The following is an 18,410-nucleotide window of genomic DNA, read 5'->3' on the forward strand; positions in this document are numbered from 1 at the left end:
TGTACTGTAGGCTTTTTACTTCAGAAATCCATCTCCAGATTTTACAGTCTTGGGCACTTTTGCAGAGAGTGTGCCTAATAGGAATACTGCAGAATGAATGCCATGGGTTCACTCCACATCCACATCCATTTTGCAAAGCTAAGTGACTCTGCAGTATACCACTCGTCTTTTCTCCTATAAGCAATCCAGTCTACTGAATAATGCAAAGCATCTTGTCATGTGAGAGAGCTGCTTTTCCAAATACGTTAAATGACAAAAGAAGCCTTTTATACTACATTCTTTGAACATCATGTACAGCTTACATTAATGCCTGCTTTTTATTATAAATCACCTAATCTTTTTTTGAAAGGTAAAAAATTGAAGTACACAACACTTTTAATGCAGATATTTAACTGCAAATATTGCATCATTTCTGGTGAAGGTAATCTCCCCCACGGTTCCTCAAATTCTGTTCACAGGCATATATGAAGACTGGTTAAGTTAATAATTGGGATTATATCTTCCTACACAAGTGAATGAGTTCTGGCATGTACCTAGGGAATAATTATGTTTAAAAGTCCTTGATATTGTCTTTGAGTTCATGTAAAATGATTCATTAAAATGTTTGAATTTAAATTATTAGTTTAAGTTTCCTGAAGAGCTTCAAACAAGTCACTGATATGCTGTTATGTAAACATGAATTTGTTTCATTTTAGTATAAAATTGTAAGCTAGACCCAAGTGAAATTTATACATCCCAATCACACATGATTGGATATTGAGATTTAGATCAGATAAAAAGGCAAAAATCAAGCTTTAAAATAAATTGTTAAATATAGTTCTCGGAAAAATAATTGTAGATAGATATATGATTAGAATCTGAACTAGTGTAAAACTAGTAGGATAACATATTCAGCACCTTTTAGTTGTATTTAGCAGTTGACAAGGTTTGTCTGTTTTTTTCTCTCCTCTTTCCCCTCCCTCCATTGAGCAATTTGACAGTTTTGTTTAACCCACGTAATACCTGTGATTAGTGGAAAGGCTTTTTTAGCAGACACAGAAAATGGAAGATGAAACTGCAGCAGAAGCATGACAAATCTGAAAAGTTAATTAGTGCATAAATCTATTTTAAAAACAAAAAAGATAGAACTTACAAGCTACGATAAAAAGTTATGTCTTTAAAGCTAAAGATTATATAACAGGGTGGGAAATGTTTAATATCCATTTCTATAAGTGAAGTGGTTAAACTTCCAAATGTATAAAGTATGTATGCTGTCCAAAGTATTATTTCTTTCCACAGCATTTGGTTTTTATATACAGAAGTTAAAAAAAATCAGATTATTATGCTTTTCCCACCCTGGCAGAGAATAAACATGAATTCAAAAGCACAGTGGAAGTGGGGAAAAAAGAAGAAAAGAGAGAAAAGGCAGCAGAGAAAGACAGAAGAGGTGAATACAGAGCTACAGAAGTGTTTATTGAGCATGCTACAGAGGCAAGCAGCGTACACATAAGAAGAAATTAAACAACCATCAAACCTCCCAACTTTGTTAGAAAATTAATTTTTAATTGTGCCGCTTTCAAACTATACTGAAATATTACATTTCTAAAGATGTAAAAACTCAACTAATAGAAAATATACATGACCTTTTTCTACATAGATAACATAATCTATGACTTTTGGAACTAAATACATCAATTGCAAAAAGTATTGGTCATTTGAACAGAATCAGTAAAACAGCCCAGATTGATAGAGGAACTGTTTCCAAATGAATTATTTTTTCCTGTAGATTCTGAGCCATGTTTATAGTAAAGGCAGATCCATTTCTAGATATAAAATATTTTGAAGAGATTTATTAAAACTGAATATTACAATGCAAGGTAAATTAAGACTAAAGGCACATAAACTTTGGTCCCACCTGGTTGTCAGTTTTTTGTTTTTTTTTATAAAGAAAACTGCCAAAAAATTATTAATCTTTCTGCAAAAGTTTGCAATACATTTTCTTCATCCTTGAAATACATGCACCAACTCCTGAACTAGCTAGACCAGTCTGAACATGCTCAGAAATCCACAACCATATTTCAAATTGTAATTACTAACTAAAAATGGCAATATATATTTAAATGCATGTAAGTTATGTCAACTTCAAAAAACATCTACAAAAAATATTCAGCCACAAACAAGACATTACTTAGTGCCAACATTTATATGATTCGCCCCAGAGTGTGTTTACAAAAAGGTTAAGACTTTATACAACTCTTTTTTTCACTGAGGCTAAAAGCCACAGGAACTAACAAAAAAAAAAACAGAAAAATCACTTTCAGACTTTTAAAGAAATTAACTCTTTGCATCTTTGTAGTTCTGACTAAATCCTATATTTTCAACTAAACTAAATCTGAAATACAAAGGCCATTTTTACTGAGAGAAAAAAATAATACGCTGCATTTCTCTTCGAAAAGAGCAACTGATTTTGTTTTAAAAATGTTTCATGGCAAACTGATAAATCCCAAACAGAAAAAAAAAGCTTAACCCTTTTTACACACTCTTGCCTAATACATATTTGGCATAATCCTGCAGAAGTTAGGTGCAACAAATTCCTCCTGAAATCAATGTTCTAATTCTTGGATTTCAATGGAATAAATGCAAGCCTAACGTTCACTGGACTGCACCTATTAATTCCCATATAATGTGCCCCAAACAACCAAATTTTTAACTAGTAAATGCAACTCTAAGTTTTCCTTCTTTAAGGCACGTATGTTAACTAAGTTGAAAAACTATGGGATTTCCTCAGAATCCCCTTTAAACAAAATGGTTTCATAAACATATGCAAAACCAGCAGATAATATCACTGCTTCTTCCTTGCAAATCCTTTTTCATTTCTTTTTTACATAAACAATCAAGGAATGATAACAGCATGAAAAACAGATGTCCATCTCTGGTCCCCGCTTTCCCGAACAGTCATAGATGACAACACTAAACAATGTGACACAACCTTATTATTTTGATATCTCACTTCAAATGGTTGATTTGGAAAAAGAAACTCTCAGATGATGATTTTCTCCAAGATTGTAATTATGCAGATCAATCAAAGCCTGGATAGCTTCTTCTACTGTTGACATCTGAAGAAGGGCCATCTTGTGATCTCTTCTGGAACAAAGCAATGAAATTAGATACAAAAACAATACAAGAAAGTTTTAATATAAAACCTATTCTTACCAAAAACAGCTGCTCCCTCATTTTAAATGAAATTTCAAAGAAAATGTGCTTACTGAAAAAATTTAAATGCTTTCACAGTGCCTCCAGTATTACCAAACAACATGCGCAGGTCATCTTCCGATACTGACGGTCTACAAAAAGAAGTAAGAGAGAGAAGAGAGACAGAAAAGAATTAAAAGCTACATTTGGCTTTTACATGAATTTTTCAAGGAATTTGCTAGCCAAGACTTACGGAATATTAGATAAATGAAGAGTTGCAGATGGGGGAAAAATATTTTGAAAGTTTTTTGAACCAGGCTTCTTGAAACGATGAAGAGGTGAATTGCCAAAATCCTTTGTTAATCCTTGGTCATCCAGACCTTCTCGAGGTAGCTGAACTGTTTGATGTTTGGAAAGAGTGACACGAATAATCTTGCCATTGCCATACATTTTCTGCCCATTAGAGATGGCTCAAAAACCTTGACGTCCCATGACCCTTTTCACCCTTGCCATACATTTTTCTGTCCTGTTATTTTTCATTAAGATGGCTTCATTATGAAACTTGAAAAATCAAATAAATAAAATAAATAAAATAAATAAATAAATACTTCAGTCCTTATATCAATTTAAAAATATAACTTTTTAATATAGTGTTTTTAAAAAAGCCTCTGATGGCAATTTGTTTTATTAAATGAAGACATGAAAAAAGATGTAGTTTTTTTTTCATATGCTCAATTTGGAAGTTATTTGAAATACTGGGGGTTTTACAGAAAAGAGTTTTCTAAACTTAAAAAACAAAACAGAAAAAACAATCTAAAGAATAAAAAATAGCATGAGAAATAAAGCATATTTAAATTTATTTATTTAATTTATTTAACATATGTCTTATTTGTTTGTTTATTTATCATGTGTCTAGTTTGCCCATGAAATCTAAAATAAAATAAATTTAGTATTTACTATTCTGGGGCATAGTAGATGTCTAATCTGAATAGCATAGTATAGAAATCCTTGGAAAAAAGGAATGCCTTAAAATGCCTGGTACTGAAAAAAGATTAATAAAGAACCCTGACCTTCCCATTTGGAAAGGGCATTGAATAAGCAAGACTCTATAGGCAAGAAGGTTAACATCTCTGTCATTTTCCATTCCAAATTTTCCAGGGCTGTCTAGAACTCTTTTTGTTGAATTACTATTGAATTTCAATGAATGTCTACTTAAAATTAAAACTAATTTTTAAGTTTCATTCACATCACTGTGTATTCAGTAAAGCAAAAGGAAAATAATGGCTTATTTAATATACAAATCAGATGATTTAATTACTACTAATAATTAGGCAGATCAATTTTATGATACAAATCTAAAAAGATATGTTTCAGCAGAACTTTGTTTTATTCAAACAATAAACAATGGTGCATTTTTGTAAGTTGGAGCAGGATCTAAAAGAATTATATAACGTGCCACATATATAAAAATTTACTCTCCTTCCACTTCTTATAAATAAGATTATATTTAACATAAGCAGGCAAGTTAATGAATTACCCTCATTAGTTTCATTCCCTTCCTTAAAGATAAAAATATTTTTAATGCAACGCAAAAGCACATGAATCTGCAATATTCTGTTATTTACTACCCACCCATTACAGGTGCAACTTTGTAATTAATAAATTATCTCACAGGTACAGAGGGTTGAGAACTAAAAAATAATAATCCAGAAAAAATTCTGTAGCTGCACCCACGAAGTAAATTATTGTCCAATTGAATAGCCTCATGTTCAGAAAACAATTATCTATCTTTGGAATATATTAGGCAACTTTACAGACTTTATTCACCCCTACAGAAATCCTGTGGTTTTATAAACTTAAAATATGAACAGTTTCCTAAATAATTTTAAGAAACACTGAAAACCAAGGACGAAATGGAAGAAAAAAAAACATGTTAATCTCACCAAGCTGTGACTGGTTCCCATCAGCCATCTGTATAAGAGCACTGTCTTTCTTATTGTATAAAATCTTCACTCGTTGTACATCCCCATAAACACCTTTTTAGGATTAGAAAAGTAACCCAAAAGAAATAGTATTTTAAATATAGCTAAATAGAATACTTTGAAATATCAATGAAACATTCGGACAGATCTTTCACTTCTTCCAGCATTCACACAAATGAATAAGAAGAACAAGATTTTGAATAGGTGGATTTTGAAAAAAGGAAGACATTTTTGATACACCCTCAAAGCTATGAGAATGGTTTTAAATAAAAGACCATGCAAAATAAAATCACATGCATTAAAAGAAAAGTTTGCATCTATGGAATTTAAAAATAGCAAAAGAAAAATAGCAAAAGATTTACTGTTCAACTTTAAGCCAAACTGCTAGCTATAAATAAGAATTAAGGTGAAACAAATAATTAAATCAATAATAAAAGTATAGTGCTAACGATAACATACCGAAGAGGGTAAACAGACTTTGGGGCGTAACCATCTTTAGAAGGAGAGAAGAGCAAGCAGCATAAGACAAGAAGAGAGAAGAGTCGAGGAAGAGCGGAGATGAACAGATCATCCATAACGAAGGGTGGTTCCCGCAGAATGGTGAGGTGGTCATGGATCATGGTTCAAGGCGGTTAATTGGGGCAAGTTGGTCCGAGGAACATTTTGTTCAAGCACAGAAGCATGAACATAGGGGATGGAGACAGGGGTGTAGACAAGGAATGCAAAGGATAGGGGAAGGGAGGGTATGGGAATTTGGGAAGAGACAGGGAAAGGGTAGGTGAGCACACAGGGAGAAGGATGAAATGGGGAAGGGAAACAGCAATGCAGAAGAAAAATAAGGAAGTGGGGAACAAAAAAAAATAAAATATAGGTCAGTACATAGGAAATGCAGGAATTTGGTCAGAAAATGGTTGGTTTATGTATTGTACAAGAAAAACTGAGTAAAATGTAGTCACCCAAGACAAAATATGGGTAAAGTACATCCATATCATACAGTAAATTACATTTCTATAGAACATGAAAAAACATGCAATAGAAACTTAAAAGAAAAAAAATCCTCTTAAACTTTAACTGCATAAGCATGTCTGGTTATGAAATGCAGGGAGAAGTCGTTCAAATGGCACTCTGATTCAAGCATTTTAACACGCAAGACTGTGAATGACAAAAATGAGAGAAGTATAATGGTTCAATATTAAAACAGAGGCCAGTCAAATGGAACACATAGTCAAAGTAGACAAACCGATACAAACTATCCCACATTTCATACCAGCTTCCACAGCAAGTCAAAGTAAAGATCCAAGGCAATAAAATGCAAAACTAAAAGTAACTCAGACTTCAGAGTTAAGGAAATAATAAAACAAAGGTTTTCTAAAAAGGAGACAAAATGAATAGCAACTGCAAAAGAAAAGAAAAATTACTAAGAGAGATTGAAGTGCTGCATCAAGATCGTTGGGAGGAACCTTCAAAGAAAAATTTGTTAGAGTTGTTCACATACATTAATACAACAAAAAGAGCAGAGATGTATAAGCATGAAATGAATAAGCAAAGGAAAAATTATAACAGCAAAATAGCAGTTTTATTAAACTCTATATTTCAAAATGAAGCACACTAACAGTTACAAAAATAAGCTAAAAAATATCCAGAACATGCAGTGTTTACTCTTCTAGTTTTTTTTAAATAGGTAGCCAAGTAGGAAAGTGTTATTTTAAAAGGGATAGCTACCTCCAAAATCAAAAGTATTTAACACTATAGAATATATTGGAATCCAGCCATAATGCAATCTGAAGTAACATGAATAAATAAAAAGTCAACCTTAAGATATGGAAGCAAGCTCAAAATAAGAAGGGTACATAAGAATTTGAAAAAGAATGAAGCATGATTAAAGAAAAGAAGAATGCTGAAGAGAGAGTAGATACACTAACCTCTTCATTTAAATTGCTAACCAAAAGGACTGTATTGCCACCAGTTGAAACTCCAGGCATACCCACACGGCCAGCTGCCGCCGCCGCCGCTGCCGCCGCAGCATTTGGAATTCCCAATGGACTCAGCGCTCCTGGAACAGCTGCAACAGGAAGCCCTAATTTTAAAATAAAGCATATTTTACGAAACACACACAAGTCGCTCTAATATAGTCTAATTAATGCTCCCATTGCTGAAACCAATACTTTATGATAAAGAGACTCTCGCAGTGTTCTCAACCTTGGCATCTATAAGATGTGTGGACTTCAACTTGCAGAATCATCCAGCCAGCATGCTCTTCAACTGACTAATATAAATCGAAGCAAATGATGTTATTTCTTTTACAATAAATTCCGGGTTAAGGCTTTTTTTTAAAAAATCCCTTCTAGCAAAGGGGAGGAAAAAAAACCCCTCTAATCGATTTGGGTTTGAAGCATTTTTACCTATATATTATATAGGAAAAAAGTAACAAAGGGAAAAGACTTTACTAAAAGGAGTACACATTTTGTATTTCACCATTCCTCATAATTTAATAAAGTTATTTTTTTAATCTGCAAACTGCCCCTAATATACTGCAAATTAGCTACCAGAAGTGATAGAAAGCACACAGCATATAAGCATCAAACTCTGCAATGGACACAATCACCCTGGCACAATGCCTTCTAAAGAAAAACCTTCTATCTAAGGGTTGCAAACCATATGCCATGACAATATTTCTCCAGAATAGTTTATTCACAATTATCTGTCCTAAGTATGAAATCAATCTGTATTACTGCCTTGTAAAACCATGATTCAATATTTCAGAGATTAACATAAAAATGTCCCTGTGCTGCGTATCCTTTGGTATTGAGTGAAAAAACTACATGCAAATATCATTGTCTGATGATAATGGACTAGGTGCACTAATGAGTATTACTAGATGGAGTACCATAGCCTACTCCCTCTCCCAATTTAAAAGCAACACCTTCTTCCTCAAATTATGATACAAGCTTCCATATGGATGCTAAGATATTTTTAATAAGATAACATTACAATTATCATTTTTGTAATTTTGGTTTATAAAATTCCTGTTATAAAGATGAATCCTTTGCCAAGAGTGATGTTTTTGTTTCAAAAACTATATATTCTGACATCTTATCATTTTAGCAATGGCAGAAAGATCTATCCAAGTTTGTATGGCAATGGAAAAAAACAAAAACAAAAGTTAAATATAAAATACTCCAAGATGCTGACATGGATCGGCCCCTGGACCCATCTCCAGACACGAGTTTGGAGAGGGAGGATGAATTTGAGTCAGCAGAGGACAACATGGAACTCAGTGATGGTCCGGATCAGGGCTTGGAGAGTGCTAGCCTGATGGAGAAACCTCAGCTGGGTGGATCGGATGAGCAACGGGCTGGGGCTAAGCGAGCCAGCGAGATGGCCAGGAGGCTCCAGGTGAGGAAGCGAGATGGCCAGGAGACTCCAGGTGAGGACCAGGAGCAGGTGCCACCCATTAGCAATGAGGAGGAGTACACACTTCCTTCTGATCCAAGGATATGTAGGGCAGAAAGGAAACAGGTACAATGCCAGTCAGCTAGATTACTTGTGAGGAGGCAACCTTGCTCCTCATGAAGGGCCGCCCGTACTACTGTCGCCTACTTAATCTCACCACAAGGACTTGAGTGCTGCTGCAGCAATTTGCCCAGTTCCATGCCTTGTGTGTTCGTGCCATGTATCCTGACCCATCTGACTTGTGGATTGTTTTGCTGGACTTTATGTGTAAACAGATGGACTCTGTTTACCCAGTGACTCTTGCCATGCTGAGTTTGGAATCCGAACCTGCACATCGTGGATGCTTTCTGAGGACCTGTTTGAGGGACGGGGGCTTGAATAAACACCTTTATAGAACTCTTGCTGTGTATGTGTGGAATGGGGCAGCACAGATGCAAAGGAACAAGGAGTGGAATTGCCTAACTTGAGTTTGTATTTTGCAACGTGCTATTTGATTTGGATGAGAGTAAGTTCTCCTGAGATATAAGATAATTTTAAAATTAGAAGAGCACAATCTGAGATTTGGATGGCATGGGATTCTTTTATGGTATGATAAACTTAAGGTTAATGTAGATCTTAAGAATATATTAGAACCACCACACAGAGAATGTGGAATAGATATAAATCCAGACTGTGCCCAAAAATGTCTTCAGGGATCTCAGCACAAGAAGCATTTTTTTAGGAGAAAAAAAGAACAGCAAAGAGGCTAACAAGAGCATGGAGAATATAAGATTAATTAAAAGAAGAGATACCTGTACAGGGATTTAGTTTTCTATGGTTTTTGTATGTACAATTAAGAGAAAGATTTAAGGTAGATATGGCATTTGGAACTAATAAACAGAAGGCAGAATTTGTAGTTAAATTCTGTAAAAAGATGAACATGTAATTGCTAAAATTTATAAACTTTTATTCAACTGTAAAACAAAAGAATATGTGAAAGAGTGCATGATAAAGAACTTTGGACATAGCGTATTGATAAACTGTGGGAAAATATGTGGTTAAAAGGTATAAAATCTACTTTTTGTCATACAGTATTTGTCTTAACAAAGTAAAGATCAGTTTATTGAATGACTGGTACATGACTTCAGGAAAATTATGTAGAATATATAAAGGTAGTTCAAAATTATACTGGAAATGTGGATAACACAAAAGGTCATTATATCACGTGTGGTGGACTTGTAAAAAAAGCCACAACATTTTGGGTTCAAATATACATAATGATGCAAAGAATTTTAAAAACTTAGTATTTGACCATCAGATTTTTCTTCTCGCTGGGATTAATGGACAGGCAATTAGAAAAGAGCCATGGAAAGCTATCCTTACATATGATTACTGCTGAAAGACTATGCACAAAAACAAAAAGGAAATATGCACACTTAGTATAAAGATCAGAAAGAATCCATAATTAATGAATTTTGGAATCATAATAGAATTTCTGAACATTGGTAGATTCATAAGCAACATTTCTTTATAAATCCATCTCTCTCCCCCTCCCTTTCCCTCCCTCCCCATCCATCAATTGATTGATCCATCTATCCATAGCAGATTTACATACTATTAAATGGGCCATATAATTCAGTGATTGGAGGTCCAAGACTATAATTGCAGAAATAGTTATTCAACTAATAATACAAGATAAATATTGAATCAGAGGTTTACATGTAACAAATTACACAAGTCCTTCACTGATACAGAATACTAAAATCCAGTGACATATTACTGTCTTTATTAAATATGTCATGATCACAACATAGCCCAGGTTCTTGCTTTGGTCAGTGAACAATATGAGATTCAGTAGCCTACCATGATTTTAGATATAATGCTTGGATGAAAGAATAAAAATAAAGTAAATATATCAAAATGTCATTGTTGAACACTCAATAAAATCTGTAATTTCTCTTGGACATCTATTATATATCATTGTATTTTCAGAAAGTTCATGGAATAAGTAAGCAGTCTCTAGGATGAATGATGAAACTGTCTGGGCCGTGTTTCTTGGGAATATATACATTTGCAAAGCTGGTCTATTGCATCCTATAAATAACTCTGGTTCAGACTAAAGTAAACAAAAGTAAGTTAACCTAACAAAAAACCCTATTTCAAAAATGCCATTTTGACAAGTAATACAAACATTAAACTCCAATACTTGGAGATCAAATGGGATGAAGAAAGAAGTAACAAATGTTCACATAATTCTTCAGTGAGGATACTGTAAGGGTAGAAAATGATCCAAGAGTAGACCTGTTGAAAAAAGATGCTAAAATCATATTACACCTGAAAAAAGCTCAAGAATGCAAGCAAAATCTTCACATTGGTCAGAAGCAATAATATAAAAACTGTGAACAGAAGGTTTCCAAACTCCTTATTTCATAGACTTAAAGTCAGGGGTGGGATTCTACCAGTTCACACCTATTCACAAGAACCGGTTGTTAACATTCTAAGCAGTTCGGAGAACCAGTTGTTAGAATTACTGGCCTAATCCTGTAAGGAGGCAGGAAGGAAACATTCTGGTGTTGCTTACAGAAACTGCCTCTCCGTTAACCCATATTACATTCTTGGCAGGACTAGACTTCCTGTCTCAGGAATGTTTCTGGAGTTTCCCCCCCCCTCCTTTGCTGGTACTTTGCTTGTGTGGAGTGACCATTCAAAGTTACAATGGCACTGAAAAAAGTGACTTATGACCCTTTTTCACACTTACGACTGTTGCAGCATCCCCACAGTCATGAGAGGCCAGGCGATGAGATGCATGCCTCGATGTGAGTGATATTGAGTTGGCCACACCCAGCCAATAACATGACCAACAAGCCATGTCCACCCAGTCATATGACCACCAAGCCACGCCCACCACCTAAGTCACACCCACAGAACCGGTTGTTAAAAATTTAAATCCCACCCCTGCTTAAAGTATTAGAAGAGATACTACAATGAGACCTCTACACTTTTACTCATAGCAGCACATTTGACAAGCAACTAGCTTTAATGAAATATGGATTCATTGTTAACTAGAAATAGGATTGTTATTTTTCTTCCTCACAAGCATATGACAATTCTAAAACGATACCACCTGATTTGGGGCTTTGTCTTTATAGAACATTTCTTTCAGCAATCCAACTAAACCTGAATGAAAGCTAGCTCCCTCAAATGCCACTTGTGTAACTGCTGGAAAATTCTTTGGGGAAAAGGTGATATAAAAACTTTAACACTGCAGTGCCATAATAACCAGTCCTTCCTCTCTGTCAAGAAACAGATAATGGAATTCACTTTCTGCATGCAACACTTGATCAATAAAATACTTTTCTATTCAAAATGAGAGTTAACAACTTTACCTATTATTGAAACATGGCTATACTTAGGAGATCACTATTTTGTATATTCTGGAAAACATGAGGAAGCTAACAATGTCAATGTTTTCTTGCTAAAGATATTATGTTAGGAATTCATTAAGAAATTAGTAATATCTACCTAAATATCCCTGTTCCCTTTTTGCTTTTGGGCACACTAGTGGATACTAATCTTAAAAGCTAAATGATCTCATGTGTAAAGCAAAGACTCTTCTTCATCAGCTTAACGTAATATTAAGTTGACTGGGATTTCCACAGGGCAAAAATACCAAATTTCCTTTTTAGTAAATATATTCAGTAGGTATGTGACTCCTAGGGATTATATACTGGAGACTCTTAACTTTCTGTCCTAAAAACTTGAGATTCAGTTTGTTGTTTCATAGACATTACAGATAGTTTTCGACTTACAACAGTTCATTTAGTGACCATTTGAAATTACAACAGCACTGAAACAAGTGACTTATGACTGTTTTTAACACTTATGACTGTTAGAGCATCTCCATGGCCATGTAATAAAAATCCAGATGCTTGGCAACTGATTCATATTTATGATAGTTGCAGTGTCTTGGGGTCATGTGACCACCTTTTGTTGCGATCTTCTGACAAGCAAAGTCAATGGGGATGCCAGATTCACTTAACAAGCACGTTACTAACTTAACAACTGCAGTGGTTCACTTAACAACTGTGGCAAGAAATGTAATATAATGGGGCAAAATTCACTGAACAACTATTTCACTTAGCAAAAGAAATGTTGGGCTCAATTGTGGTCGTAAGTCGAGGACTGCCTGTAGTTCAAAGCATATAAAGTGATGAAAAAAGTTTCTGTCCCTGCCCCAATTTATGGGCAGGCTCTCTGCTTTCTGCACATTGTATTGGCTCACTTACATACAGACAGTATTTATGAAGCGAGAACATGCTGACCTTAAGTTATCACTGTTTCTGGGGGTGGGTTTTGTTATCTATCCTCACCTAAATCTAAACCCACATCAACAAAAGCTCTGGTCCTGCAACAGAACTTTTCCAGCTCAAGTCCACATAGCAATTTACTAGATTAACATAAAACAATCCCATCTCCAAAATTAGACGGGAGGGTTAAGCTTCTTCAGAATGCCCTTCTATCTCTAAATAGGATCTTGGGCAGATTTCAGCAGAGACTTAGATAATAAACGTCATTGAAGAAAACAGATTAACAAATTTAAAACCTAATAGGTCATAAAGTGTCATGAAAAATTGTGGCAACAATTGCATATAGTCGATGTTGAATGTATTGGGAAGGAGGCGTTATTAAAATAGCTGGTTAAGTGATAATTAATGAGTTTTTTGTTACTTGTTCAAGACTATAATCTTTAGCTACTTTTGTAATTCAACCCCTAATGGTACAGTTCTATCCTCCTGTGGAAATAAATGTCAATTGTTAAATGACTTTTACTATCTCTCTAATTTTTTATTACTAAGCCATGTGAATTTCTTTTGCCTAATTACACAGAAGAATCTCAACTCATCAGAAAAATGGCATAATTTATTTGTCTACACTAATAGATCAAATGCTTATTTATCCTCTAATTCTATAGTCCTAATGGAAAATATATTCTTGTCCTACATTTATAATTTCCAAATCACTGATTCAGGCAGATTCAATAGTATTCTTTTTCTCAACTAAATATTACCTGCATTATATGGATTCTTATAACAGTTTGACCAGAAGAAGCTTATTTATTTCCATACAAATGGGGATTTCTAGTGATAAAAGTATCCAAATGCACCTTGCAAAGATTTTACGTTTAGTTCTGAATGTGCAAACTTTTAAACACCTTTTCCCCTCAAGACTAAATTACGGCACTATCAAATTGTTATTGCTCTTAAGTTACAAGCAGAGAAGTAGTACAGTTTCACACAGTCAGTTTTCCTCCATGCAATTTTCTTCCATAAAGTACAAAATGTACGTCAGTAAAGGAATCAAGAACTCTTCCTAACAAAACATCAGAAAGCTTTTCTATTTGTTGAAGAGATTTTTTTCCCTACAAAAACATTAAAGCATATTGAAATTGTATCCAATTTACAGTAAATGAAAGAACAGATCATAGAAATATACATGAACAAAGACCATGGGGTAACATTTAGTTTTAAACTGAAAACCAGAAATAGTATGAGCTACATACACCTTACATGCATTACAACTCTCAAAAAATTAAGTTCTGCAAGGACAGTGATGCTTTTGTTTTGGCCCCAAATTTTATATTAGAAAACAGCAGATATGGATAACACAGCCTCTAACCATTTCTTTATTTACTTCAGTATCATTAATGCCAAATCTCAGGTGGTTGGAAAGATCAATGTACAGGACTCATGTATACTGACATACTCATCAAAAGACCATTTTTGCTTTTATATTAAACAGGTTTTGACAAATAAATGCAATAAATATAATTATATTTCATGCAGAATAACCTATAGCCATACTCACAGTTTACTGTGTTTTCCCTTGAAGCAATATTTATCAGCACAAAGCAAAAAGTATATTTAATTGCCTTTTGACAATACAATTTACTGCTCCAGTGAAGATACTGACCGAATTTGAATGATTGTAAGCAATGAGATTCTCCTATCCCAACCATATATACAACTGACAGAGAAGCAAAAGGAAGAGGGAAACAAGTAATAGCTCTCATCTCTTGCAGGAACACAAAACTTCAAAATCTTTTTGGAAAACAATAATACAAAAAGCAGTCTAGTCAACAATGCAAGACTAGAACTGGCTGATTGCAAATTCATTTTGAAGTGCTGTCATGGTACCTGAAGCATTTGCTTAACTACCTGAAGGAATTGTCAAATTACACACAGTCCTGTACAAATGTTATTACTTTCTATTACGATGTTCTGTGGTTGTTGATCAGACAGAAAGCTTTTTCATTATGACATCTTATATCTGGAGTCCCATCTCAACAGAAACTTACCTGATAAATTCTGTTAAAATTGTAGGAGAAAATCGCACCAGCCATTTCAGTATGTTTAATAGTTGATATAACTATCTAGTGTTAATTTTTATTCTTTTTATTTAATAGTTTTAATTATAAGCTAGACAAGAAGCTTATACTTAAAGGTACTTAGGTCTCCCACATAAATCTTTCACATTTCTTCAGACTGCTGGACTGGAAACGATTTCTGCTGGAATAATCTGTTCAATTATATAAGGCCCTGTTCATATCAGTAAATGATATACATCTTTAGAATGAAAACTTTTTTCCCCCAAATGGTTATGTCATCAATGCCAGGAACAACAGTTTCAAAGGACAGAAAGGAAAAGGAAAGGAAGCACTAAGATTTTTTTTCTTTATTTTTGTGACCAATGAATTTGCCCTATATCACATCAACTGAAAATAATCTATTCTATTAGATTTGTTATGCCAATATTTAACTGGAGAGCCTAAAATTTGTTTGCTAATTTGATAAGAGTCAGAGTGAACTTAAATTTTTATTTTCACTTGCATGCTCTAAAATAGTTGCAAGGTCTGTAAGACCTTTTTGATCCCCAATATAAAACCTTTGATATAATTTACCATAAAATTGCTAATATTATTTATTGATGTACGTAGTTCCTCATTCAGAATGTGTACTATCTCCGTTGATATGCCCTACGTCAGCAATACAGCATCATCTGTATCATCTCTGGATTATATCACTGCGATAATATGATTTTATTATATAGATCAGAGATTCTGAATTGAAAATGACAATTTAGACTATTGAATTAAACCTTTCATTGAGTGCAGGAATTAAAATGAATAAGTTTTTAATATATGGCTATGCTACCACTTGAACACAACCACAAAAAGACAGCCTATTATCTCTCTAAATAACTGACTCTTTGTCGAATTATTCTTACTCCCAGGATATTTTTCTTAACATGCAATTAGAATTTGCTTTGCTATGTACTATACTGTGGAATGACAGACAACAGGCGGTGGTTGTCTTCTATGTGACATCCCTTCAAATTCTTAACGAGTGCTATTATATTCCATCTTAGTATTCTTTTCTTAAAGCTGGAGGTTTTCAGTTCCCTTCATCGTTTCTTATAAAATTTAGTTTGTGATTCCCTATTCACACATGCTTGCTGCCCTTCTCTAGATGCATTCAATTTGTCTGAATACTGTATTTTCTAAAACATGATGTATCATTTTGGGGGTGGAACATGACAAATGTAGAATGGAGCATTTGTATGATTTAGGAATTTGTAATTCCTAATGCTATGATTCATGATTTAGGAATTATATCATGATTGATCACTGATATTGCTGGTTTAGACTCTACAATCCACTCCCCAACAAATATTAATGTAAATTAGGTACTACTAAAACATGTGCATTTTTAAACAAAACTACTGCAGAATATTAATGCTTTTCAAATTTCATTTTCAGCCTGTTTCACTAATCTATCAAGAATTAAGGAAGAAGGAAATCTAGAATACTTTCTTTTCTAAGAAAAGCTGTCTTTAGTATTACTCGTTTTGATTTTCAGTAAATTAGATAATTTAATTCAAAAGTGAGTACTTATTTTATCCTATATTTTTAAAATCATACATAGATTGGTCAATGAAAATACAAGGGACCATGTAGAATAGGATATGTATTAACATTCATTTCAACGGATTTGTATGATGCATTAAATTAATGCAATATTAATAAAACTACCTTCCAAAATGGGAAACTTATTACCTGAATATCAGAAGCAGGTACTCAGATTGAAAAGACTTGAAATGATATAAATAAGTAATTGCTTAAGAAAGAAAAGAAAAAGCGGTGAGAACAGTAATCAAATAATGTTATTCTTAGGAACCAATTTATTCAATAAGCTCATTCATGTGTTTGTGTGTATGTGTGTGTACATAAACCACAAATGGCATCTAGCTTATAAAGCACTACTGTATATACAATACAAACAACTAAGAAGAGGAACAAACAAAATCATACCTAGAAGTGAAGTCTCCTTTGCAAATGCAGCAGCAATTGCTGGATCCAAAGCTGGTTGACCATCACCAGATGGAAGGTCAGGACGAGTGTAATCTCTACTTTTATCATTATTATACTTTACATTCAAGTTGACCAATTTGGAAAAATCAATCCGTAAGGTACAGCAAGCATTATAAATATTCTGACCATCTAATGCCTGGAAAATCAGAAATATGGAATAAGATGATACAGCAAAATTTATAAAAGAAAATTAAACATCCACTGAAATTAATCTCAAAATATTTAAACATGTTTGTATCAACTAGACCTTGCTGTCTTTGCCTCCAAACTGGCAAGTGACATTTGCTCTTGTGATTTGAAGTTCCAACTGGTATAATTGCAGCTTTACCAGACTGTTTTCAGCAATTCTTTTTCCAATCTGCATTATATGGTGTTACTAGAGTTTGTTCTCGTGGAATTTTTCCACATCCTCTTTTAATACCTTTTCCTCCCAATTTAGTATAAAAGACTATCTTAATAATTATTTTACTCTCATTTTCCAGAGACATCAAACAATACATGGTAAATTCCAATGTCATTTTTAAATGTTTGGTAGAAGTTAGAATGAAAGATTTCATGAGGAGCCAACTTGGTTTCTAGGATAAGTAGACAGAAGCAAAGTTAATTGCTACTAAAGAAAGAAATATGTGCTTCAGTATTTCTAGCAATCTCGCCACTTGGAGCTGGCTAAAAACAAGATTAAAACACGTTAACTATCTGAAAATAAATTATAAATTATTTATACAGATCTACTGATGTAACTACCTTACCCATAACATTTTACAGACTTATTGTTAGAAGTTTAGGAAATCAGGATAGAATAACCAAATAGTTGGAGCAGTTTCAGAACCCAAATAAAAACAGAGAATATCACAGGAGCTGCTACCGCTCATGATAGATTCTCTTCTTTTCTATTACTACCAAATTTATAAATACCAAAAAAGACTGGCTGGGAATGTAATTTTATTGTAACAGATAGATGGATAGATATCTTATCATTTGCCCCAAAAGGAGAAAATAAGACAACACACAAGTTAAATTCCATATTATCCTATAGTTGTCACTATACTGTAGTTTAAGAAAATTAAAACTATAAAACATTTTGTACACTATAACTATAAAACATTTTGTATTTTATAAATATATTTTTATAAAACCTAGCAATAGATTCCCATCCCTTAACAAATAGAAAAAACCATAACTCCTAAAATGGCAGTTAAAGACATGGAATGTAGCAGTCCATTAAGATTCCCTAAAGCTAAGTTCAACATATATTTTAATTACTTTATTTTCATCTTTATTTTTTCTAACAAATGATCTTAATCTTAAAGACACTTAAAAATTAAAATACAAGCTAACAAGAAAAAAATATTTACCAACAGTTTGGTTTACTAGTGAATTCACTACTATATTACAAT

General features: G+C 33.6%; 1 protein-coding gene across 8 annotated transcripts in view; it reads right to left on the reverse strand.

Moving 5' to 3' along the window:
* Positions 1 to 1,521: 1,521 nt before the first annotated feature.
* PTBP2 (polypyrimidine tract binding protein 2) overlaps positions 1,522 to 18,410 on the reverse strand; it is a 178,510-nt gene continuing 161,621 nt past the window's right edge. For 2 of the 8 annotated variants that reach the window (XM_087960635.1, XM_087960627.1), the window contains 7 exons: positions 16,954 to 17,149; positions 7,076 to 7,230; positions 5,613 to 5,646; positions 5,115 to 5,207; positions 3,425 to 3,641; positions 3,246 to 3,323; positions 1,522 to 3,123 (listed from right to left, as the gene is read on the reverse strand). In XM_087960635.1, the coding sequence (XP_087816761.1) occupies positions 2,991 to 3,123; positions 3,246 to 3,323; positions 3,425 to 3,641; positions 5,115 to 5,207; positions 5,613 to 5,646; positions 7,076 to 7,230; positions 16,954 to 17,149 (906 nt within the window). In that variant the 3' untranslated portion in view covers positions 1,522 to 2,990. The remainder of the gene's footprint in view (positions 3,124 to 3,245; positions 3,324 to 3,424; positions 3,642 to 5,114; positions 5,208 to 5,612; positions 5,647 to 7,075; positions 7,231 to 16,953; positions 17,150 to 18,410) is intronic. The other 6 variants (XM_087960630.1, XM_087960633.1, XM_087960631.1 and 3 more) reach the window with 3 other exon arrangements.

This window comes from Notechis scutatus, chromosome 3 (genome assembly GCF_049901735.1).
Source record: "Notechis scutatus isolate UNSWTSFEM ecotype Mainland chromosome 3, rNotScu1.2, whole genome shotgun sequence".
NCBI lineage: Eukaryota > Metazoa > Chordata > Lepidosauria > Squamata > Elapidae > Notechis > Notechis scutatus.